This window comes from Abramis brama, assembly GCF_963993115.1.
Source record: "Abramis brama genome assembly, chromosome: 23".
Taxonomy (NCBI): domain Eukaryota; kingdom Metazoa; phylum Chordata; class Actinopteri; order Cypriniformes; family Leuciscidae; genus Abramis; species Abramis brama.
Genome location: NC_139985.1, coordinates 7,291,924 through 7,318,001, shown reverse-complemented (window position 1 = coordinate 7,318,001; position 26,078 = coordinate 7,291,924). Strand labels below are relative to the sequence as shown.

Below are 26,078 nucleotides of genomic sequence, written 5' to 3'. Positions count from 1 at the left end.
CAGACTATCCACTCAGCTCGCTTTTCCGGGTTAGATCGCGTGCTGCTCGGCTAGACTTCTGATTGGATGATTGCATGATTGCATGAATCAGTTCCTCTGCTATGCAAAACTTAGACATTTTGGGGGGCCATAACATAACTTTATTGAAATGTATTGAAATTTATTGAAAAGATTTCTGGTACAGGATATACAATCCTCTATTCCAGACTCTAAAAAACACAAACAAATATATATATACATATAAAATTCACATTTTAACAACAATAACATAACATAACATAATAGTCTTTCTTCAAATAATCAATAGAAATAATCAAGCGTACGAAGTATGATAAATACATTAGATTTTATATAACGGTCACTCAGAAATAGTTATTTTGTGAAGTTGCAACACACAAAAAAAAATTAAAGTCCTCTATAAAATGCACATATATTTGATATATATTAATTTAAAATTAGTTAATTAATATACAGTTTATTTAAAAATCTAAAAAATATTTGAACAGCATTTAGGGATTTCAGTTTTTGCGCCCTCTTGTGGTGGTTTTGCGCTGTTGCTAAAAAGTAGTGAAGGCGCTGGAAGAGAGTGGACAGGCTAGATTACAGGATAGAATTGAGCTACACACTTCTCTGACGTCAACACTGTTTAGCGCTTTCTATCAAACAGAGACTTATATGGCAATTGATGCGGCACAGCCATAAAATCCTCTAATTCAAAGTAAGAATCCTCAGCCTACGGTTCATTAAACTACTCCAGTCTTAACTGAATAGGAAAGACAGTTTCTATTTTGGCAAATACACAGAGATTTGTAGCGTTCCACATGAATTACAAAAAGTTACGTTTTGAAAATGTATTATGCTACATATCCACCACACGAGGGCACTGTTGCAAAAATGAAGACAAAAATAACTTGGACACAGTTAATGTGAGGAAATACACAACATGTGGTTACTCTGCAAGTACACCTGCTGTGAACTATAGGTGAGCTGAAACATCCATAAATCATTAAGATTTAGGCACAAATCTATCTATCTATCTATCTATCTATCTATCTATCTATCTATCTATCTATCTATCTATCTATCTATCTATCTATCTATCTATCTATCTGTCTATCTGTCTGTCTGTCTGTCTGTCTGTCTGTCTGTCTGTCTGTCTGTCTGTCTGTCTGTCTATCTATCTATAATAATAATAATAAGCTTTATTTTCTATAACGTTTTTTACAAGTAGCATCTTAAAGCGCTTCACAAGAATAAGATCCAATAAAACATACAATTATACAAACAATGCATTAATGAAAGTGAAATACATACAAAGAAAAAATACCAAATAAAAGCATAATATCAAAAGTTCAACAATTAAATAGACAAATATAATAATTTAAAAATATTTAGATAAAAGGTACCCTAAAAAAAAAAAAAAGCTTTAAGGGACGATTTAAAAACACTACGGTATTATGCTTGGCTAATCTCAGCAGGCAGAGAATTCCAAAGTTCTGGAGCAATTGATGAAAAAGCCCTATCACCCATAGATTTTAAGCAAGTAAGCGGAACAACTAAAAGGCCAGCTTCAGAGGAGCGGAGATCACGCACTGGTGTGTGCAAGCGGTTAAAAGCTCAGAGAGATAATGAGGTGCCAATGAGAATTTTAAAATCAGCACGGAATCTGACAGGGAGCCAGTGTAAAGACTCCAAGACAGGAGTGATGTGATCCCTTGTCCTGTTTCCATACAGGTTTCGAGCGACTGAATTTGGAACCTACTGTAATTTATTAGGGTAGCTTTTGAAACCCCGGCCAGCAAAGCATTGCAATAATAAATGTGGGAAAATACAAAGATGTTAATAACTTTTCAGCCACCAGGAATGACAACATAGGACACAATCTGGTAATATTTTTTAAGATGAAAAGATTATGTTCTGACAGTGTTCTGAACATGAGGAACAAATGTTAAATGAGCATCAAATATCACCCCTAAATTGTTTTATTTTGTTTGAAATTCCAGTGTAGAGCCATACACTTAAAGTTAAAGACCCAGTCTTACACAGCTGGTGGGATGAACCACCGTCGGTGGAATTTCCAGACATCCATTTTTTATTCTCAGAAATACATTGAGAAAGAAAAGACAGGCACATTAACATCAAGTTTTGAATGTATATAAACCTGGGTGGCATCTGCATAAAAGTGAAAGTTGAGACCAAGTGATCTTAAAAGTTGACCAAGAGGAAAAATGAAGATGCTAAAAAGCAAAGGGCCCAAGATTGATCCCTGAGGAACACCAGACTTCACCACACTAGTATCAGACCTGCAACCACCCATAGTGACAAACTGCTTTTGATCTGAAAAATAGGACTTAAACCAGCTTAATGCAGTATCAGAAACACCAAAGACTAAACAAGTAAGTCAAATTGAGTGATCAACAGTGTCGAAAGCGGCACTGACATCAAGAAGAATCAAAATAGAAAGACAGCCAGAATCAGAAGCGATTAACAACCTAGCCGGCAAAAAGTCGTCTATTAGACGTTAAATAGACGTAAATCTTCAACATCTAATTACGACTTTTCAACGTTGAAAACAGGTCGATCTTCAACGTCTTGATGGAATATGTAAAACTCTTTAAATTTATTTGAGATAATAATGAACATGGTTTGGGAGCTTGTTTTTCTCCGTTACTTTAGCATGTATAACAGACTTATCCTGTCTTAGAACGCTCGCGGGTGAAAACGTAAAAATATTTTATCAGATGTGCCTTTCGTTTAGATGGCGACGACGTTTTTGGGGCTTAAAAACGCAAAAAAGTGAAACCACCCTCCAGAGTGGAAATCTTAAAAACGCTCCACCGTCGCGTTTCCGTCTAAACGGTAAAAACGCAAAAGTCTGCTAGACAGTGAAGGCACCGATCAGTGCTTCACATTGCCACCTAGCCGCCTGGAGTGCATGCTACATTGAATTTCACACACTTTTGCGTCACCGTATGCACGCAGATTTCCCCCCCATAACGATCATCTAAACGCAGAAAAAAAGTGATCACTTTTGCGTGTTCTCTTCAGATCGTTTCCGTGTAAACGTAGCCTTAGATTATCAGTTGAAAACACGTAAGTTAGTCAAACAGTCCGGCCAAAACTACTTAGTTGAAATCACGTCGTAAACCAGTGCAAGGCGGACCGACTATCTATCGGTCCGACTATCGATAGATCTATCTATCTATCTATATGCATGTGTATATGTATAATATGTATGAATGTATGTAAAATATATATTAGGGTCTAGTAATAATGTTTTGGTATTGAAAAAAGCCTCAATCAAAAATGATTTTTGAAGGTGATATGTGCATTGTTAGCAGTTCACAAAAAGATGGCATCTCTTGCATCTTCAGCAACAGTCGGCCAAGGTGATAAACAGAAACAGCAGTTGATTGGCTGCTTCAGAGAGAGAGCACCATTGTTTATTAATGTGCTGGATAAAGAGCAGCCGTGTCTAATCTTTCTGTGATGCTTTCTAAGCTATAATCTTGTAGACAGAAAAGCTGTTACTGGATTTTGTGTCTCTTTTAAACATTATAATTTTTTTTGGCCTCTGGTTTTGCCCTTTAGTCTGAATTCATCACCCCCCTGCTGTCGTTGTCATGGATACCCAAGGATGCACAAAAGTACATCTGAAGTTCTGTGTAAGAGAAATGCACGATTCCCTGATTCACATTCAGAGTTACATAAAGATGGTATAATAACCAGCAGGCCTGTGGATGATCAAACATGAATCTATGATATGAAATAAACAGATTCATAACACTGTTTATCTTCATATTACACAGATTTGTGTGTGTGAACACATGAACCAGTGTCTATATTATAATTTTTTGCCAGATCTCGAATCAAATCTACAAATCTAGTTCTAAATCACTCATTTATCTTTTTTATTAAAAGCGCAAATGTTTCCACGCAGAAAGCTGTGAATATCTGAACGGGATTTACTTTTGACATTCAAATTACCTATGAGAGGTGTAAAAATGTAACTAAAGACATGAGTACAAGTGAGTAATACTCCACTCAGAGGGCTGTGAGGCTTTGAGCAGAATAGGAGATCAATGAACTGTGAATGGCTCAGGTCTCAAGGACAAAGAGAAGTCTATTCATTGAATGAGATGCTGAGTTCTCTGTGAAAAGTTTGTTCTTCATTTCCACTTCAAATAACACACTTACTCTCAAACGAACATATGGCCAGAGCCACATACACACCAGACAATGTTTTATCTATCTATCTATCTATCTATCTATCTATCTATCTATCTATCTATCTATCTATCTATCTATCTATCTATCTATCTATCTATCTATCTATCTATCTATCTATCTATCTATCCATCCATCTGTCTGTCTATCATTCTATAGTTCTGTCTATCGTTCTATCTATCGCTCCATTGGGTTCTATCTACTACCTTTTTTAATTTTTTTATTCCATGCATGGTAGAAACAAGCTTCAATAGATCGCCTTTGTGAACCATTGACATTTTTAGAGGTTTCGAAATTAGCTATGGGTTGTTAGGTGGTTAGAAAGTCTCTGAAATTGTGGTCTCTAGAGGATCCTCCAGTGCAATTTTTAAGCTTTAGCAAAAATCATTAGTATGATAGCCACACGATCATTCATTTTTATGGCATAAACATTTCAGGATGAGTAATCCTTTTGGTTAAACACCCTGAATCCCAAACTATGAGCAATAGTAAAGCTTGACTTAGAAAGCACCACTAACGATGCATGAAATCTCAACATTTTATCAAGGCAAAGGAGATTAGAACGCTTTCTGTACAAATTCTAACAAGAAATGTTTGTGATCTGATTAAATGTATGAGATTATCACCAGGTTAAACTCTTTAGAGTCCGGTCTGATTTGCTTTGAATGGCAATCCATTATTTGACAATGAGATAGAGGAAGGGGAGGCGGGGGAGTTGAGTGTTGGAAGAGTGACGGAGAGAGAGAGTGAGCGGGCGAATGAGAGAGAGAGAGAGAGAGAGAGAGAGAGATAGCTAGTGCTGCCAGTGTCCGCACACCACACACAATCCCACCTCTCTGTCTCTCTCCTCTCTGCCACTTTATCCTCAGCAAGGACTTCCCACTGGGATAATATTCTCTATCTGTCTTTCACGCACATTAATCAGTCATTCTCTCGCTCTCTCTTTTCTCTTCCTCATTATTTGACACTTTTTCTCCATCCTCCTCTCTGTCATCTTCCTCCTTCACCTCCCTGTCCTCCTCCTTTATCACTTCTATTCTGCTGCTCACATCATCTCACCGGCTGGAGAACTCACAGGACGCTGGAGGACAGGTAAGGCTCTGTGTGTGTCTGAGAAGTAAAAGACCCTGTGCGTATTTAAATGTTTGACAATATGATTGATGATAATCTACAATCTTTTCAGTGAGACTTTGTTTTACTGTATATTTCTAATTTTACTGCTCAAAGGCTGCTCTTTTATAGCTTCAGTTATGGTTATCATGGATCAGGTATCAACTTGTTTTAGGATGCTTTAGGAAAAATTAAAACCGCCACAAATGAGAAAAGTATCGTCATGCAACTCTAATAAGTTGCTTTTGGTAGATTTTGATGAAAAATGTTTGAGTTCATATTGAGATCTCTGACATTTGATTGCAGAAACTAATATATTGGAAAATCTGAGAACATTGTTGAGATCTCTTCTGAAACTCTAGAGGAGACATATGTGAGATTAAGTAAATTAAAAGGTGATGCATGTAATTTTCCTAATTTTCTTTTAATATAAAAATTGTATTTGTATAACAAAATATAGTTTCTTGTTCCAGATTAATGTAAAGAAAGAGTAGGCAGTAAGTAGGTTGCTTTCTTGTAAACACTGTGATTCTGTGGTGCTTTTGTCTAGAGTAGCCCGATACCACAACATTGAGTCAACCAATGGCGTATGTTTGGGGGCGGGACTATCTGTTTGAGTGACCTTTGGCAGATGGAATATTGTTCATGGAATGTTGTTTGAAAATGGTCATTATTTTGGTATCACTTTACAACAAGGTCCCATTAGTTAGCATTAGTAAGTGCATTAACTAACATCAACTAATAAGCAATGCATTTGTTACAGTTTTTATTCATCTTTGGTAATAAAAATACAACTGTTCATTGTTAGTTCATGTTGGCTCAGATTATGAAAGTCAAAATTTGCTCTCAGTGCTGTCTAGGAGAAATAACTGAGAATTGAAGAGACCTCCTTTGTGCTTTTTATGACCATGAACTATTCCAGTCACAGGTTGTTTTAGGCAGTCAATAGAAGTTTCTATCAAGCTCGTCAGGCAGTCAATATACTAATTTAGTGAGCCGATAAAGCCTCCCTCCTTTGAGAACAAAGAAGAAAGTGACAAAAACAGCGGGCAGAGATAAACAGATGTTTTTCTTCATGTCTGAAGACATTTATGTGAATCTACGTGGGCATTTTGACCTTGATGGCAATCCGCCCATGTCTCTTCGAGTGATTTAAGTGCTAAACAAAAGTTAAAAGCAGGTGCTTTGGTTACAAGATTTGGTGTGTCATCAGGCTGACTTCATCCTGAATTGTAAAGAGAACTCATCTGAGCATGAGACATATGGTTGCTGTCTTTTCCTGCCCCACTTTTAATTGAATTTTCCACTAAGGTTGAGGCAGGCAAAGGCTTACCTGTCTTCTGTCATCTGGTCTTCACAGATGGGCTGCTAATGGCTCTAATTTTCAGTTTCACCTCTCTCAAACTAATTTCTTATCTCTTAACCTATTCCCTCTCTCTTTCCATCTATCTATCTATCTATCTATCTATCTATCTATCTATCTATCTATCTATCTATCTATCTATCTATCTATCTATCTATCTATCTATCTATCTATCTATCTATCTGTCTGTCTGTCTGTCTGTCTGTCTGTTGTTTTATCTGTCTGACTTTCCTCCTATCACCCTTTCAACTCCTCAACATTTTACATTTTGTGAAATTTTGTTTCATTTTTGTCCTATGTCCTTCTTTTTTTTTCATGTCTCCATTTGTGCTCCATTCTTCCTTTGTCACTTCCCTTTCTTTTCACACCAGCTGGAATCTTGCTGTCACTTTGACAGATCTATGTTGTGATGGATGTGCGTATGTGTGTGTGTCCATATACAGCCATAAACTATTTGTGCATCCATTTTATGGCTCAGAGGGTCATGAATTTGGAATGGGCCCATCGTTGCTTTGTTCAGATCCATTGTGAGAGAATAGTGCAGTGTGCATTTGTGACATGAACATGCGATTCCTGTGTTACAAGTGCACATTAGTGACAGAAGATTGAATGAATGTGCTGTGGACTGGAGTGTGTTGTGAGTGTTGTGAGAGTTAAAGCCCATTGCATGATTCATAATTAATGCTATTGTTTTCATAATTTATATGAATGGGTACAGTAGTTGGGGACACTTAGTAATCAAAGTTTTTCTGGGGATATTATGTTAATTGCATTTAAAGGGGGGGGAGGGGGGGGCAGGCATAGTATATGCGCACTGGTCTTTTGAAATTTTAGAAGTGCATTTGAATCTAATTGGACTTTATTTTTGTTCTCAGAGGATGCATTTATGCTGTTTTTGTCCAGAAATGATTTCAATTGTGCTGTCGGATTAAATGTTGAATGTGTTGTCATGGTGTGAACACCTCTGGTTCCTCGCTTGGGTTGTTCCATTCAATAATTAAGGGATGTAATTATAATTAAAGTTATATTTCAGAGACTTTTCCAAACATCATTTCTCCTCTGGGAAAAGCATTGATTTAATCTGGGAAGTAGAGTCAGATGAAGTTTTGTAAATTCCCATTTGAAATGGGTGTATGAGAGAGACTAAAGTGTCTGTGCACGCATGTTTGTGAGAGCGAGCACGACTGTGTGTTGTTTCCTCTCCACGGAAATCAATCCAAACATGGAGTGCCGGAGCACTCATTGCTATTCACACGCGTGTCTGTCTGTATCATATCTTTAAATCTGCTAATTAACCTCATTACGACGCTCAGCCTGCAGGGGATCCAGTATAAACCAAAGCATACGCTCATACACACATAGATTTGACATAAAACTCCCCAAACTCAAAGGAGACTGCTTCTCCAGTTTAATTATAAAAAGCCCACGATTGAATAATTAATGCTGTTGGGTCGTCCTCAGCATCTCACTAAGCAGAGGCCAAGTGGTCATTGTGGTGCAGCTAGACATGCTCTAAATAATCCAAACAGGCACAGACCTCTGTAAACTGCGCCTGCCAAAAATTTGACCCTGCAACTAAGATTATACCCTTCACCACACAAACACAAACACAAGCCTTCTGTATGGGTTTACAGACCCTGAATGTGGAACATTACCAAAACATCAGAATTTCAGCTCTAAAACCACAAAAATCTCGTATAGTAAACCTGTTTGTATTTTGCAGAGCAAATTATGGTGGTCTTCTAGCTTTGGCAGCTTTGTACGCAGTCATATTAATGGCTGAAAATTGCATTTATTCGACAACAGGCTTGACTGATTCTGTGGATCACAACTTTTCAACAACAGGCACTTAGACTATCAAAGTCAGTCCGCAGATTTAAAAAAATGTCATATATGGATAAAGACTCTAAATGTGTGTTCACACTTGGCAGGTTTGGTTCGATTAAAACAAACCCTGCACACTAAACAAGAGGACCGAGACCGCTGAAAAGGTGGGTCTTGGTCTTCTTCCAAATGAAATCTCGTGCGGTTCAACAGAAATATGAACGCAACATGGACCAAAGACATCTAAACGAACCAAAAACAGAAGGTGAAGGTCACCAGATGCTGAAGCACAACATAGGAGTTATGTTGCCCATTGCAGTTCGGCACAGGCGTCAGAAATGCCGTATCCTTGCAGCAGATCTTTTTTTTGTGTTTGTGACGGAGGAATTCCTGCCGCTGTTTGACTCCTTTACACATTTCATAAACTCTGCTTGTCAAAATGCCATCATACGTACGCACAAATAATGAGCACATTTAGCCCAGCACACAGCATTGTGTTATTTTTGTATCTTTCAGTTTGGTCTTAAAAATGACAATGTGAATGCTAAGCGAACAAGGACTAAATGTATTAGGGTGTGTTCACACTTAGTAGTTTGGTTCGCTTGGTTCATTTGATCCGGACCAAAAAAAAAACCATTTAGTCCTGGTCCGCTTAGCGTTTAGATTGGGATTTTTACCACTGAACCTAAAGGCATAGTGATACGTTCACAACCTGATTGGTCGGCTTTTATGACGTATTGCCTATTTTGAGACCAAAACAATCCAAAACAATGCTGTGTGCTGGCCAAACTTGCCCGCTGTATATGCATAACCTGCATATTATGGTATTTTGACCAGGGAACTCATAAAGAGCTTATAAAATGTGTGAAGGAGTCAAAACAGTGGCAAGAATCCCTCTGTCACACACACAAACGAAGATCTGCTGCGAGGAGACGTGGTTCTGATGCCTGTATCAAACTATGATGGGTAACATCGCAACTAAAAAACAGGTATGCTTGAGCATTCTGTCCTTTTTAGGGTCTCATCTTCCTGTTTTTGGTTGTTTACATATCCTTGGTCCATGTTGCGTTCATATTTAATTCGAACTGCACCAAAGTTAATTTGGAAGCAGACCGAGCTGATCTTTTCAGCAGTCTCGGTATTCTTGTTTGGTGTGCACCAGGGTTCGGTTGGCAGTGAACATATTCAAATGAACTGCACTAACAGAGTAATCGCACCAGGGTTTGTTTTAATCAAAACAAACATGCCGAGTGTGAACACACCCTTAGAGTCTTTTTTTTTTTTTTGGTCTGGACAAAAAATATCCAAGAGAACCAAACTACAAGTGTGCTTTCACACTTGGTTCGATTTATTGGTCCGTACCAGCGTTTGATTGCTCCCCCCTCCCCTTCCCTTCCCCCTCTGTTCTCTGTTCAAATTATTTTATACACTTTTGTTATTGTAGTTTCCAAAGCGTCAGCACATAATGGCACTTTCGTCTCTCTGCTGCAAATGTACTACAAATTCTCTAAAGAACGCAGGAGTCTATTTCTGTTGAAGGCAAGTAGAAATGACATAAACATTTTGCTTGTAGTGTGTCAGTCACGCTTGTCAGGAAAGGGAGTGAGAACACATACAAGCTCAAAAATTTTCGAATCATACATCATCTATTGGTTCACTTTCACGATTTAGTACGATTGCGTTCATATCAGCAGTGAACCATATGGCAGTTCACATGAATGGTTCGGTTCGCGGGTGCGCACCAGAGTTCGGAAAACAGCGTTAACATCATCCAAACAAACTCTTGACTTCATTCAAACCCATGTGCTAGACTGTAAAAAAAATATGGACGTAGTGTCCGTGACGTCACCCGTAGGTTTTTGAAGCCTAAAGTGGGCGTGGCCGACCGTCGCCATCTTGGCAGCGCGTCACTCCCGAATTTATTTATTTTTACAGTCAGACAATTAGCTGAGGTAACGTGACGGCTAACAGACAGCAGACAAACGGCTAATGATGACTAATGACCACAGCAGCGGGAATCCACCTGTCACTCAAAAGTGGACACCCTTAATTATGCAGAAATTTAAGGCTTAATATAATTTAAACGGATGAGTTATAAAAAAATTCACCCCCCTCACAGTCGTCATGAAGGGCAAAATTAGCTGTATAGACCAAAGCCACTTTTTGCTCCAGGCTGTAAACATGTTTTTTTCTGCTGTAAAGTTGGGCATTTTAACATGGGAGAGATGCAGATTTTACTCACTTTTGCAGCCAGCCTCAAGTGGCCAGTTGATGAATTGCCGTTTAATTCACTTCCGTGTTGGTTTCAAGAGAGACAGGGAGGTTGCCGCTTGGTGCACACCAAATGCACTAGTGTGAAAGCACCTTAAATTAGCATTTGAAGAAAAACGGTGATAGTCGCAAGCTTTCTGGACATAATTTTATTCCTCATTACAGAAAGTAGCAATGAAAAAGGTTATGTTCTTGTAGCGTTTTGTTAGCAATGGTTGTGGTTTTGATTCTCAGGGAACCTTGATAAAAGAATATCTTGAATGTGCTACCACTTTCATTACAGGTACAAGCTTCATGTGAGAAAAATAAACCTGTGTTTGCTTTAAAGACAAGTTATACAAAGTGCAGTCAGGGAACTGAAGTCCATGGTCGAGCATTATGGTAGTTTATGCTTCTCCAGTCTTTTGGTTTATTTGATCACTGATTTGATTTACAGCACACTTGAAGGTTCCTGGTATCAGGCATCGTATGAGAAAGTCTCAGCATCTGCTGTGCAAAAATAAATTGTTGGTGAGTGAGAATGATTTACACTAGACAGACACATCTAAAGCAGTGCAGTGTGGTCGACATTTCCGTTTGCTTCAGTTGATTCCTCACTACAAAAAAATGGTTGCCTTAAATTCACCATAAAAAATATGGTAACTATGTTTCGGGTATTACAGGATGACATAACGGTGCCTATATATTTTATAGCTTATAACACGAAATTTCAAAAGCGTCAGTATATGACGCCTTGGGATGAGAATGCGTTGATATATTTCATTAAGTGATATAATGTTAATATACCAAACTACTTGAACTGTTAAATCAGTTAAATATTCCTTCTTTGAATGTTCTTTTACTGTTTATTTTTCACTGTAAATTATGTTAATTAATAGTTTATACTCGCAAAAAAACATGAATTTGACAGTATTTTACAGTAAAATGACACATAATGTGATTTGCTAAAAAATTTGTACAGTTATATGCACTGGTAGATTTATCCACTTTTAGCGGAATTTTCAAAATAAAAGTATTTTATAGACACAGGGATGTGACTCTTTAATACAACATAATTAGATAATTAATTTTTGGAAGCTGTGAAAGTAATGTGTTTCTTTTTTCTTTTTTTTTATTACACCAAAAGTGTAGCTTTAAGCTGCATATTAGCACCTTAAGGTGTTTTTTTAAAACACCCATTTTTTCACTCACCAATTTTGCATGCAGTAAATATATGTTTTGCTGCTTGCAGAATAGACAGTTTTCTTGATTATAATGGAAGCAATTTTGTTGCTTCACATTGCTCACTTCTCATGCAGAGCAGGTACCATATGCACCTTTTAGGGGTAGATAAGGTATACAGAGGGGTACCTTTCAGGGTACACCAGTGACAAGTAGTTGTACCCCTCAAGGTACAATTTTTGCACAATATTTTTTTGAGATGCATTTCTCAGCCGTAAGATTGATGTTCACATCTAGAATGGAACATCCACATTTACAAGTTTACGCTGTCCTATTATACAGTTGTCTTTTTTATCATTCTAATTGAATGTTGCTAACCAGACACCAGTATTCAGCTGTTTGATCTCAAAGCTGTGGAACTTCCGATGGAGAGGTCCAGGACTTTGTGAAACTAAGTCTGAGAACTTCAGAGATAATCCTAGTGATGCTAAAAAGACATCAAAGGACTGACAGCAGCTGGTCGTGTCCGGCCCTTCAAAGTGTGTAAAGCATCTGAAGTTTGGCAGAGATAGCGTGTCCACAGCGGCACACATGATTTTTAGAAGCAACCTAGTGACTTCAGACAACCCAATGTATGTCAATGGGATTAATCGGACATCACATGAGCTGTTAATATTCTGGTAGGCCTGTAACCATGTTTTTTTTTTATTTCATTTCATTTCAATTTATTCCTGAGCATGTAGATACATCCTTGTATTCCTGTACCTGTCACTGCGATCAGAAGGACCGCTTCCAAATCTATCAGTAACGCACTGTCTAATCTTTCATAAACCCGCAGCGTTCACAGATAAAAGAAGAAAGCTTTATAAAAACAAGGTTAAAGTGTCGACATTTGTCTGAGAGTTTCTCTCTGTTGTTTCAAATGAGAGTTGAGACAGTGACTCCAGCTCTCAAAGATCCTGAGCCCAGTTTGCAGCCTCGCGGCGAAGAATCACAATGGGACTATGAAGATGAAAGAAAAGACAATCAAAGACAACTCAAAAACATGTTGAGTTTGCTTTAAGTGAATCACTTTGAAACCCACTTTTCGGTCTGTTTTTTTATGCAGAATTTCTCATTAGTGTGGCACACATGAAAACTGTATTTCAATCTGTGTGGAAAATTAGCTCAAAGACTAATAGACTCTCTCTCTCTCTCTCTCTCTCTCTCTCTCTCTCTCTCTCTCTCTCTCTCTCTTGATCTGTCTCTTCAGTTCTGCAGCAGTAAGTCTTTGCTGTTTGTCCAATGTTGTTTTATTGAATGACTGATGCTGTCACTGAGAGGTCCTCAATATGGCAGTTTGCTCAGTTTCATCTCAGCTATAGGAAAAGAAGGCATAGTTTCTGATGCACTTGAACAAGATTCAATATTAGATTTTTGCTGCACTGGCCAATGGTAAATTTACTTGCCATAAATCTTCTACTGGCCACAAAATTGTATTTTACATCATTTTTTTAATATTAAAGCAATATTTTCTTGCCTCAGGCAATGCAATTTTTCCTGTTTTCTCCAGTGAATACCACGTGACTCGCAGCATCATAAATGAGATCTCTACTGAAACTATATCTGATACATGATTGTGTTGCTCATATTTTCATGTTGGTGGTTTAATCACTTGTTTGGTCTTAAGGCAGTCAGGTACATTATTTTATTTTTTATTTTATTACTAATTGTTTTTATTATTATTTTATTATTATTAATATTGCACAATATTACATTACTACATATACTGTAAAATTAGTGTTAATAAAGCAATAATAATAATAAAAGTTAAAACCAATAATAACAATAATAGTATTTTTATATTTTTTCATTGAGATTAATAAAGACACAAATACTGGCATGTGTTCTTCAGCGACAATGACGACAACAACGATGATGATGATAATACTACTACTAATAATAATAGTAATAACATAATAATAATAAAAATAACAATAATAATAATATAATTATAAATTATTTATTTTTTATTATTATTGGTTCAAAATATTACATTACTAAATATTAAATTACACTTAAAATAATAATAGTAATAATACATTATTTATTATAGATAAATAATGTTAGAAGACTCACAAGTCCTAGCATGTTTTCTTTAGTAGAAACGAGTAGTTTTGTCTTGTGTTTTTATTTATTTTATTTATTTTTTATAAATGGTTTGTCCTTTACATCAGTGTCAGACTATCAGTCGGAACAGTTTTAATTAAACCATGCATTATATGCAGTTTCTTTTAAAGTGACTGGCTGATTGAAGAATAACTTTGAAATATTCGCCAAAGCTAAATTTGGTGCCTGAGAATTCAATTTTTGGACCCTTTTTTTATATATATATTTAGTGGACTGTATTGAAGCCTGAAAGCCAATCTCAAAGCCCTTGCATGTATCTGTAATTGAAATCACTCAATTTTTCATACACTTTCCCAATTAAAGGTCTACACCTCATCCTGTTTAAGTCCTAGCTTTCTCCAGCCACCAAGGAAATTACACGAACAGATGTTCAGTCCAGTAGCTGCGCACAGCTCTCATTTGAACCCTATTTAAAGTACGTTTTATTGATTCTTTCATTTCCACTTGGGTTCATAAGTGTTTTTGCGACCGTTTCCAGCTGAGCTGGAGCTGGTTTGGCCATAGCTGCCATATGCTTTCTGCTGCAGAGCTCAGGTCCACAGCAGGGTCTGTGTCCTAATTGAAGTGTAATTGACTCAACAGCAGGGAAGGTCAGTTTGTCACCGAGCACTGCTTACAGTGTGCCGTCAAGCCTGTTACCTGATCCAGCCAGTAATGACTCATGCCACGTCTCCCAGAGACTCTTTTTACAAGATGAAACAGGAAATTGATGCACATATTTATGAACGCACACACCGAATTAGAGAAAACTTGCACACTCTGTGACATGTGAATTGACATTGACACTAAAGTAACCTAATGTAGTTGACGCCATTGACTCTTGGGTGTCTGTTTTCTAATGTGAACACACTATTTGGAGACAGCAGGGATTTACTCTACTCACTATCTGGTTCTATTACACATGCATGTTCTTTTTGGGGGTTGGAATACAGACATTTATTTAAAATATATTAAACATATTATTTATTTATTTTACTTGTATTTCATTGTAATTTTTTTATTAATATTTCATTTTTATTTTTTTATTTTTTAATTATTTAAAAAATATATTTTTTATTATTTCATTTACACTATTATTCAAAAGGCCAGTAAGAGTTTTTGGGCACACTTTAGATTAGGGTCCAATTCTCACTATTAACTAACTACTAATTACGACTTTTGCCTCAATAAACTCATAATTAGCTTCGGCTTATTAGTAGTTAGTAAGGTAGTTGTTAAGGTATTGGGAAGGATTAAGGGATGTAGAATATGGTCTTGCAGAATAAGGCATTAATATGTGCTTTATAAGTACTAAACAGCCAATATCTTAGTAATATGCATGCTAATAAGTACTAGCTAATATAACTACTGTAGGTAATAGTGAGAATTGGACCCTAAAGTAAAGTGTCACCAAGGTTTTTTGTTTTGTTTTGTTTTTAAAGAAATGAATACTCATCAATGATGCATTAAATCAAAACAGTAAAACATTTATAATGTTATAAAACATTTCTATTTCAAATGTATTCTTTTTTTTTTCTGAACTTGCTATTCATCAAAGAATCCTGAAAGAAAATGCATCAAATTTCCTCAAAAATATTAAGCAGCACAACTGTTTTCAACATCGATATTAGAGCAATTTAAAAAAAATAATAATAACTGTAAAAAATTGAGTAATTGCTTAATTAAAATATATTAAAGTAGAAAACAGTTCATTTTAAATAGAAATAATATTTCACAATATAGGTCTGTTCTTTTTTGGATCAAGAACTTCTTTCAAAAACATTTTAAAAAAATCAACCCTGAAACTTTTGAACGGTACTGTAATTATGAAAATTCCAAAATGATCTGGACATACAATTGCATAAACAGCAAATTTTTAAATATCATGGACATTTGTTTTTTGGTCCAGACTAAAACCTATCATCTACAAAATCTTTCTTTTAACAGTGTGATTCAGCATTGTGTGAAAATTTGCATTGTGTGAAAGAGCATTGTTAAATGCCAAACTTGAAAGATCTTTTAGGAATTGCTCTCTCCATTAATGTAACCAATGCATTTACTCGTTAATTATGTTGATAGAGACAAAATTATAAGATTCATAAAGAGACAACATCTGCGAGAGCAGCCGCTGCGATAATGCAAGATTAGCTCAGTTGTCCTCCAGGTTAATTACTACAATACTGTTGAAGTAAAGGTTAAACAAAGGTGAGTCATGTTGGCATTTAACTTGGATTTCCTCCACACCTGAAGCGTGAACATTTGAGTCAACTCTAAAGCTCAAGCACGGGAGACGTTACAAAGGAAGGATGCATTTTAACACGGGAGTTAAATGTTTTAAATGAGAAGGCATTCCAAGGGTGGCGTTATGAAAATGTCATTGCACTTCTAGCAGGTGAAATGTGATTTCAAGAAGTGAGACGTCCTGCAAACCCAGCTGAAAATTGCCATGGAAATGAATGCTTGTTATTCCTATGATTAAAGCTGCAAAAAGACTTCTAAATGCATGCATATATATATTAAAACGACTGAAAGAGACCGCCTGGAATAGACCTCTTATATTAGGAAGGGGGAATTGTTGTTTCCCATTGGCTTAATGATGCCTGTATGTGGGAGATTAAGATAAATTTGTTCATTATTCTTCTCTTTACACCCTCTTGACCCTCAAAACAGAGCTGAAGATTTCTAGGTTTAATGAAAAGGATGCACCCATTTAATCAGCCAAACAAACTATTTAATTAAACTTTTCAGTGAATACTTGAGCCCCGCAATTCCTCAAATCAGTCCGCCCTTCTTGAAAAATTAGTGTTTTAATCAGGCAGTCATTTGTAGATCGCTACTTCTACTTTATGTGTGTGTGTGCATTGGAGTCTGCACATGTGAGAACCCGTGAGTGAATGGAGCCCTGTCGAAACTGATTAGCTTTGTAATTACTCTCCAGTCTCCGGTCAGCGCTAACAGACATGTTTAATGCTATGCGTCAATCTACAGTCTCGCGATGGAACGAGCAGGGAATTCTAAGATAACAGCACTTGGAGGAAAGGAGCGCAGAACTGTGTCTCAAAGCTCACTTTAGTTGTGACAGGCCTTTCAAACTGAATGACAAAGCCAAGGCGGCTAACCAAATGCGGATGCAGTCAGTGTTATGCTGAATGGAATGTGATTTACATTTTTGGATGGGAATTGGAGTGATATGGGGATTATGGCAAAGGGAAGAGACAGATGTGGAGAAAGAAGAGGAATTATCTCTCAGAAACATCAGGGGAAATGCAGTGGAAAGTAATGGAGCTGAGTAGCCAACAAACATGAGGCTAGTAAAGAGTCTTGGACGCAAAATAAGAGCTGTTTAGACTATTGCAGCCAGTGAACCTTCAGTAAAATCAGGGGTGTGTTTTTTTTTAAATGTGAGGTTGGTATAAAGTTTTATATATACACTTTCACCTTAAAACTTTAGTGATTGGATGTCTCATCATCATTATGTATATATATTTGCCGAAGGTGCCCAGCTTCTCAGGCTTGTTTCACATGTTTTTTCGTGTTTTGTATCCTATTTTCCGTTATTACAGTTAACTACGCAAAGTGATATGGAACTGTAATGCGGTCAAATAATACAGTAAAAGAAAAAGTAATATGAGAAATAATATTTAAAATAACAGAATTTTCAGCATCATTCCAATATGCTGATTTGATGCTCAACATACATTTGTTATTATTATCAATGTTGAAAACGGTTGTGCTGTTTAATACTTTTTATTAAAACTGTGATCTATTTTTTTAAATGTTTTTTGTTGAATAGAAAGTTCAAAATAACAGCATTTATTTGAAATAGAATTTTTTTGTAACATTATATGTCTTTACTTTTCACTTTTGATCACTTTTGACCCCATATATAATATAAAAATAAAAATAGGCCTATAAAATATAATATAAATTATGTATAGCTGCAACGTCAGATATTATTTTGAAAATATTCTCTTAACTCTTAATCTTATAACTCTTTTTCTTGATTATTTTTATTTTATTCATTTATTTATTTTTTAATTTTTTATTTTATTTTATTTTGACTTTTTTTCATTTAATTTTTTATTTTATTTTTATTACAATTCCGCACTATAGTGTACTGTACCATACCATAGCATGGTATGCCATACAATACTGTTCTATTCCAAATTATCATCCAGTACCATACAAACTTGTTGAGTTATTGATGGAGATGTACGCAAGCACACAAACACACACTGTATTTAGGTCCACTCTTAGAGGACTTCTCTCATCCTTCATACCGACGGTTAATTGACAACGGTTTGCCTGAAAGAGATGTTCCAGTGGAGATCCACAATTAGTAATTGAAGTTTGGAGTTTATTGTCTCTGTAATATAGTCATTCAGCTAAAAAAAACCTCAGCTCCTTTTCTTTTCAACCTTGTTCTCTCCCCTAAGTAACGGATTTGACATGGCGGGAATGTGGCAGACATAATTTAGCTGAGTGGAATCAGCCGCGGCTCTTTGTGTCCTGTTCATCTCTTTAAATGTTCTCCTTGAGCAGAGCACACGCTTCATCCAGTCAGCTCTAACGAGTGCCAATGAATTCCCTTCAAGAGACTGCATGGACATTTTTCCCCCTCAGGAAGGTGTTTATGTGTGCCTTAGAGACAGAAGAATAAAACGAGACAAGAGGGAGAGAAACGGATACAGAGGAAGGATTTCACAGGTTTAGCTTCCGTGTAAATGTGTTCAGTGTCTCCAAGGGGGTATTCTTCTCCTAGATTTCTCACTTCCTCTGATTGATTGTGCTACAACTTCTAAATACTGAAACCAACATCTAGGTAATGAAACACACCTGGATCTGTGGCTGGAAGTTCATTAGTACTAATTTTGATTATTTAGGAGATTTCACCATTTTGACTCATCATTCATTGGCAGGTCTTGTCTGGCCAACTATGTTATTTTCTTGATCAGGCTAACCCTAAATTTAAATGTGTATGTTAATATTAAAAAAAGACTTTGCAAACCATAGCAATGCCAAAATAGTGGATGGTCAGTTAATATTCTCTCTGACGATATAGGTTATTGTATGTAAAATATCGGGGGAAAATACTTAATGTAATGTGTTCAAAATGTTCACCTAAAGAAAATAACTTGCTGGTCACAGAACCTTTGCAGACTTTAGATATGTTCCTAAATTCATTTTAAATTCAGTCTAAAAAAATTCAGTCTTTTTCTGAAGCATTTAGAAATAGAAATTAATTCAATATTTGTTGAAATTAAATTCTTTTGAACTCAAGACTGACTTCAAAAACAGACACAAAAATGTGAAGACAACTTCACATAACAAATATTTGTGTGATATTATAATATGTTTTCCTTTAATGGATAAATGAATTATATTTCTGATAAAAAAAAATTCTATGTGATCAGATGCTATGCAGATCCCATAGACTTGTGTTGAATGAGGGACTAGAAACCAAACTTTGTCCAGTATGCAACCACTTCATAATAACCACCCACAACAAAGTAATGTGCATGAAAGTCTTTTTCAGACAATATAAAAATGTGAAGGTTGTGGTATTTTATTTTCCATTCAATTGTACATAATATGTCTTCTCTTTCTAGACCTTTGTAACTATTGTGTGTATTTCTGTTGCAGGTTCGATAGACTCTCTGACAAGAGATGGCATTTCTGAGGCATGAGATTACCGTTATCTTCTCCCTGTGGGCTTCTCTCCTTTATGTTGCACTAATGTCTCTTCCACTGGTGGCAGAAGCACCGAAAAGAAGCCAGTACATCTGGAATACAGGTGGGTTGCCAATATTTCCTCAGTTTTTTCTTCTTGGGACGACAGGAAGAAACTAATTTGCGCTGTCCCTAGGTGAATTATGAGTATTTTTCCGCCATGATTACTTGCCATCACTTACTCACTGTCATGTCGTTACAAACCTGTATGACTCTCTTTCTTCTGTAGAACCAACACAAAAGGAGACTTTTTTGGAAAAATATGGCCAAAAAAATCCAAATCAACAGAACTATTTGTTCAGACATTTCTCTCATGAAAGTGCTATAGGGAGCTAAGGTTTTCAATGACTCAAAAGTTTGGAACATGGTGCACAAGTTACTTTAATGTCGTTTCTTTTAGTCATTTTTGGATCTTGACACTACCAGTCTCTCTTTGATATGAGAACGATCAAGATAACCTTCAAAAAAGCCTTAAAAAAATAAATAAATAAAAGTCATACAGTATTAGTAACGGTATGAGGGTAGGTAAACGTTGACATCATTTTCATTCTTTAAGTGCACAGGGTAAACTTGTGTGATATTTACACAGACAAAACTGCATCAATTATTCCAAGGTTTTCAGAAATGCGAATTGTAAGATCCATTCACAGCCTGAGCCAGAAAATTCTGACACTCTGTGGTCAGATCCAGTTGGAGAAGTCATATATTATTGGGATTGCATAATCAAATGTGTGAATTGCCATTTTTGGTACAGTACATTCAGTCAAGAAGCAAGGTAATTCACATTTCTATTCTGCAATTGATAGAGGGAAACAGAAGTGTTGAATAAAAAACAGAATTAGTGGTCCATGTTGGATATTGATCCTTGTTGCCTCAGATCTTGGATCGGCAGGCATGTATGTACGGCAGTTCAGAAAACTGTGAAACCATCTGCCTGTGTTATCTGTGAAGTCTGATCTATCTTACATCCAGCTGGAGTTGCACTGAGAATTCCTCATGTCGCCATGGCAACAATTGTTAAGCGGGAGATTGACAGCTCACAAAGAACAGAAGATTATTGCTTGTCCTATTAATGCCGTCCGGCGCATCCAAGCTACTCTGAGCTTATTTCAAGATGCCACAACTAAGCACTTCTCCAGTACTTGTAACAAAACATCCAACATTTGGCTATGAAGACCTCAGACAGGAAGTTCATATCAGGCGACTGCCATTCTCAGTAAATAGACACAGAAATGAGCTTCATTTAACTCCCTTGACTGAATGCAGGGACCAAATTGTGGGGGGTTTGAAATGTCTGACCACTCTTGTTTAAAGGAGACATATCATGCTTTTAAATTGTTCCTTTTTACATATAAATCATACATTTGTAGTCTATATAAAGCGGAACTGCAATGCTTGGGTCTGAATTCCTCATTATTATAGCTCCACAGGCCCCTTTTCTACCCCTTTTCTGATGTGCGTCTGAGAGCAACTCGTTTTGGTGCGGTCTCTTTAAATACAATTGAGACACTTCATACCCCGCCCACACTCGGTTCAACTCCACCCCGTTCGGCCATTTTTGTAGTTTGATAGCAGAGATACGATTATCTAGCGGCACAGAAACTTTTTATTCACACGTTATTAACAAAATGTCAACAACGGAAGACTTGTCCAGCCAGCCTTACATGTTCGAGCCAGAGTCGGAGCAGGAGCGAGATGAAAATGAAGACGACGAACCTGTAGAACAACGTCTTCATATGGATGTATCGCAATGGTGTGTACTGTATTTACACATGAAACTTTGGTCTTCCGACCTTTTACCACCGTGTCGATTTATTTGGATTAATATGTGCGAGGGAGAGAGAGCAAGACAGCGTCTAGTTTGGAGACGGTGATGTCTTGTTTACACTTTCGCCTGGCTCTGAAGAGAGAGAGTGAGCGCGCGCGCGACCGGGGGTCTCTCTCTCTCTGCTCGTTCTTTCAGTTAAACATGCGCACTGTCACAAGCGCGGCAGTTCATCTACATTAGACGGTGTAATGAAGCGTGTGGGTTACTACATCCAACAACCGAACATTTTAACTTACCCTCTCGTAACTTCTGCATCCTTTAGCTTGGACTACAAAATTGCAGCGAGAAATAAAAATGGCGGATTGCTCGAAGTGTTGGGCCGGAAGTCAATGTCCTTATTTGGCAGTTCCGCTGCAATACTGTGATGTAATAGTTCAAAAAACGTCATAGATAACAGAAAAATCGGAACAGGTTGAAAAATATGACCAAAACAGAATATAAAGATATCAACGAAGCACCTGAGGAGAATAATTTCATATTTTCTGTACTTCTAAACACTCCAAATATACAACAAAATGCATTTAAGGGCTAAAAAAGTGCATTTGGCATGATATGTCCCCTTTAAGGAATAGTCTACCCAAAAATAAAAATTCATATTAATCTATTGCACAAGCAAAAGTGTCCAGTAACAGGGAGATTATAGGGGAAAAAGTTAGCAGTATTTGGATGGTCATTGGATCTGAACATGGAGGCCCTCATAAAACGACATAAGATGCAAGTTCATGTTAATTTTTTGTAAGTGTTCTCTTTTTTTAACATTTATTTACTTTTCATTTCTTTAGAAAAAAACTTTTTTTTAATCTTAATAGAGCTTTCTCACATATTGTTCACAAGTTTGGGGTCAGTAAGAATTTATTTAAATTTTTTTGGAAGAAATAAATACTTTTACAGAGCAAGGATGCATTAAATTGATCAAAAGTGACAGTTAAGACTGTTACATTGTTAAAATTGTCATAAAAAAATGTTTTTAATATTGATAATAATAAAAAATAAAGGTTGATTGAGCAGCAAATCATCATCTTAGAATGATTTCTGAAGGATCATGTGACACTGAAGACTGCAGTAATAAAATGCAGCTTTGCCATCACAGGAATAAATTACATTTTAAAATATATTCAAATACAAAACCCTTATTTTAAATTGTAATTATATTTCACAATATTACAGTTTTTTTACTGTATAAATGCAGCCTTGGTAAGTTAGTATCAGGTCAGACAAAACATAGCTACTTTAATATTTTGAAATTTTTATATTTGTAATCGATTTACATATCATAAATATCACAGATTTGTTTTAAAAATGGACATTTCAGTAATTGATCTAGAGGGCACCAAAAGATAATTTCAGTTTCAGAAGTGTCTTTTAAAAAGTTGACTCCCTTGTTATGGTTAAGTTATGATTGATGGCTGGATCATGGACATATCAACAGGTCTAATGCTAATGAAGGCAACTGTGAAAACGTTTTATAGATAAAGTATGGATGAGATAAGGATGTTGATGTTTTTCTGTGAAGCAGTGGTCAGTTCTCAGAGGTCTACTCCAGTGCTGTGTGTGGATCGAACGGCAGCTCTGCAGGTCCGCAGGGGTGATGATGCCTGGAATGTAAAATCGATACTGGTTTCATCCTGAAGGAGTGTGTCCACTTTTGTTCTGTCTATGAAGAAGGGCTCATTTGTGCACCTACACACTTTCTTTTATACTCAAGGTCTGATTTTCTTGAGCTTTTCATGTGTGCTTAATTTTGTTCAGTTTTCCTAGAAATGAGGAACAATATACTGGAGACAGGAGAGCAAATTCTTGAGTTCTCTTACGAGAGGTTCTCTCGTATTGCGTAAGTTGCTTACGCATCGGGAAAGTCTTCTTTCTTCGAGATCTGAAGCCAAAAAATTATCCTTAATTTTGTATTCATTGTCAACGCAGTGCGGCAGCCGGCAGACCTAGGCAGGCTGTATAAGCGTGCTCATTGGCTGCTCGGCGGCAACTGCTTAAGCCTATCAGTGAGCACTCTGAAACGTGGCCACCCTTCTAACCGTCAGAATGGGTGTGGCCAGCGTGTATATAACCAGTGCTCAGAGGCTAAAAAATCTGATTTTCTTGTCTTCAGCGAAGCTCTTCGCATCGCTGGATCTTGAGAGCCGCCGCCGTTGAAACCAGCGACCAGCAAGCCTAGGACAGCGCCTGGAGAAGCCGGCCGCCTTCGCCGCCTTCAGCCTTCCGTGCCTGCTACGCTATCCGCCGTCATATCCTTTTACTGCTGTGTGTTCGCCTACTGCGACACACTTTTCTCTCTATCTAAAAGAGCACGGGGCGTTTTTCTCAAAATGCTCCGTTTTTCCTGCGGCTCGTGCCGCGCTCCGCTCAGCAACAGAGACCGCCACCTCATTTGCGCTCTCTGCCTGGGCCGCGAGCACGCCGCCACCGCACTCTCCACGGGCGGCTGCCCTGAGTGCGAGGAACTTTCAATGTCGACCCTGCGGGCTCGACTTGAAGTTTTCGACCAGGATGTCGCTCCGCCTGTCCCTGCTGGGCCGCGCAAAAAGAAGCACCGCTCACAGCGACCGCCGGAGACCGACGAGGCGCTTCGAAGCTCGCCGGATCCTCTCCCTCGAGCTTCCCTCTCGCCTTCCCCGCCCCCCCTCCCGGCCGCGCAGCCGCCGGCTCCCGGCCGCGCAGCCGCCGGCTCCCGCCCGCGCAGCCGCCGGCTCCCGCCCGCGCCGCCGCCGCTTCAGGGGATGAGGCGGACGAGTTTGATGAACGCGCCGCAGACAGCTGTTCCATCCTGGCCTCTGACAGCGAGGAGTGGTCTACTGCCTCCTCTTCAGTCCAGGAGACGGGCCGTACTCGAGCGGGCGAGGACGCGGAACTTTTACGCCTCCTCACGCGAGCTGTTGAACAGCTGGGCCTTGATTGGTCTCCTCCTCAGGAGCCAGCACCGAACAGACTCGACGGCTGCTTTCTTCATCATCGCCGCCGACAGCCAGTGGCCAGAACCGCGCCCTTCCTGCCTGAGCTTCACAGCGAGCTCTCTAAATCGTGGAATGCTCCATTCTCCGCGAGAGTTTCTTCACACGCCTCATCGACGCTCTCACATGTTGACGGCGCCGCTGAGAAGGGGTATAATGCCATTCCCCCCGTGGAAGAGGCGGTCGCAGCGCACCTTTGCCTGCCCTCTGGTTGGCGCTCAAAGGCTGCCCTCCCGTCTAAGGCTTGCAGGACCACATCAGCCCTCGTCGGCCGCGCTTTCTCCGCCGCCGGACAGGCTGCTTCTGCACTCCACTCTATGACCATACTGCAGATCCTCCAAGCTAACCTCCTCCGTGATCTGGATGAGAAGGGCTCGGAGTCTGCTTCCATCACGGATTTGAGGAGCGCGACGGATCTCTCCCTTCGCGCCACGAAATCCGCTGCCCAGGCCATTGGACGGTGCATGGCCTCTCTGACTGTCGCAGAGAGGCATCTCTGGCTCACGCTCGCGGATATGAGGGAGTCTGAGCGCGCGGTGTTCCTTAATGCCCCCCTCTCCCCCACCGGCCTGTTCGGCCCAGCGGTAAACGGGATCGTGGACCGCTTTTCGGAGGTTCAGAAGACCACACAGGCTATGAATTTGTTTCTGCCTCGGCGCTCCAGGCCTGCTGCACGCCGTCCTCGTGACCAGCCTGCGCAAACCTCTGCCCAGCGCCCAGCTCGACCTCCGTCCTCGCAGCGACGACAGGGCGGCCGCCCTCGCTCTCGCTCGACCAGCCGCGTCAGGCCGCCTCCTCCCCGGGGACCCCGGCAGAGGATCGCGGTGAAGCCTGAGCCTGCAAAAACCTCCTAGCCCGAGGAAAGAAGCGACGATCGTGTCCCGCCACGGCCGGACCATCGTCAAAGCTTCGCGCTCTGTCAGTCCCCGTTGCTACGGTTACTGCAGACCCTCATCTCGCAGCCAACGAGCCGGTGAATTCACCCTCTCGCCTGCACACAACCGCCGTTTTCACGGCGACCCAGAGATATCTCGAAAAGAGCATTATGCCTGGTCGCGCGACTCGCGCTGTATGTGTTTCAAATGCAGTAAATGTGCCCACTTATCTGTGTTCACCTCTGCACACAAGCACCATAAACCCCGTGTTTCTCACAGAGCCCGCTCGCATAAAGCAGGCAGAAGCTGCTCGAGCGTTAAAAGTAGGTCACGTGTCCACCCCGCTGTGCCCACACCTACTCACTGCCCGCTCTGTTACACAACCCCTCACGACCGGTCATGTTACGAGTACAGATGCTGTGCCCGCCCCCACGCGCTCACACATCCTTTCGAATACTTCGCCCCCAACGACGCTTTCAAGCGTCGCGCCCCACACTGTATGTTCCCCGTCCAAAGCCACCGGGACGCTGTGTGTAAAACGGCCAGTTATCGCTGCCTGCGATCCGCCGTATCTAAGC

The 26,078-nt window shown here is 38.9% G+C and overlaps 1 protein-coding gene across 1 annotated transcript in view; it reads left to right on the top strand.

The window, feature by feature from the left end:
• Positions 1-5,067: 5,067 nt before the first annotated feature.
• The window catches only part of thsd7bb (thrombospondin, type I, domain containing 7Bb), a 61,899-nt gene continuing 40,888 nt past the window's right edge, over positions 5,068-26,078 (top strand). The window contains exons 1-2 of the mRNA XM_084101172.1: positions 5,068-5,319; positions 19,748-19,898. Coding sequence (XP_083957298.1) covers positions 19,772-19,898 — 127 coding nt within the window. The 5' untranslated portion in view covers positions 5,068-5,319; positions 19,748-19,771. The remainder of the gene's footprint in view (positions 5,320-19,747; positions 19,899-26,078) is intronic.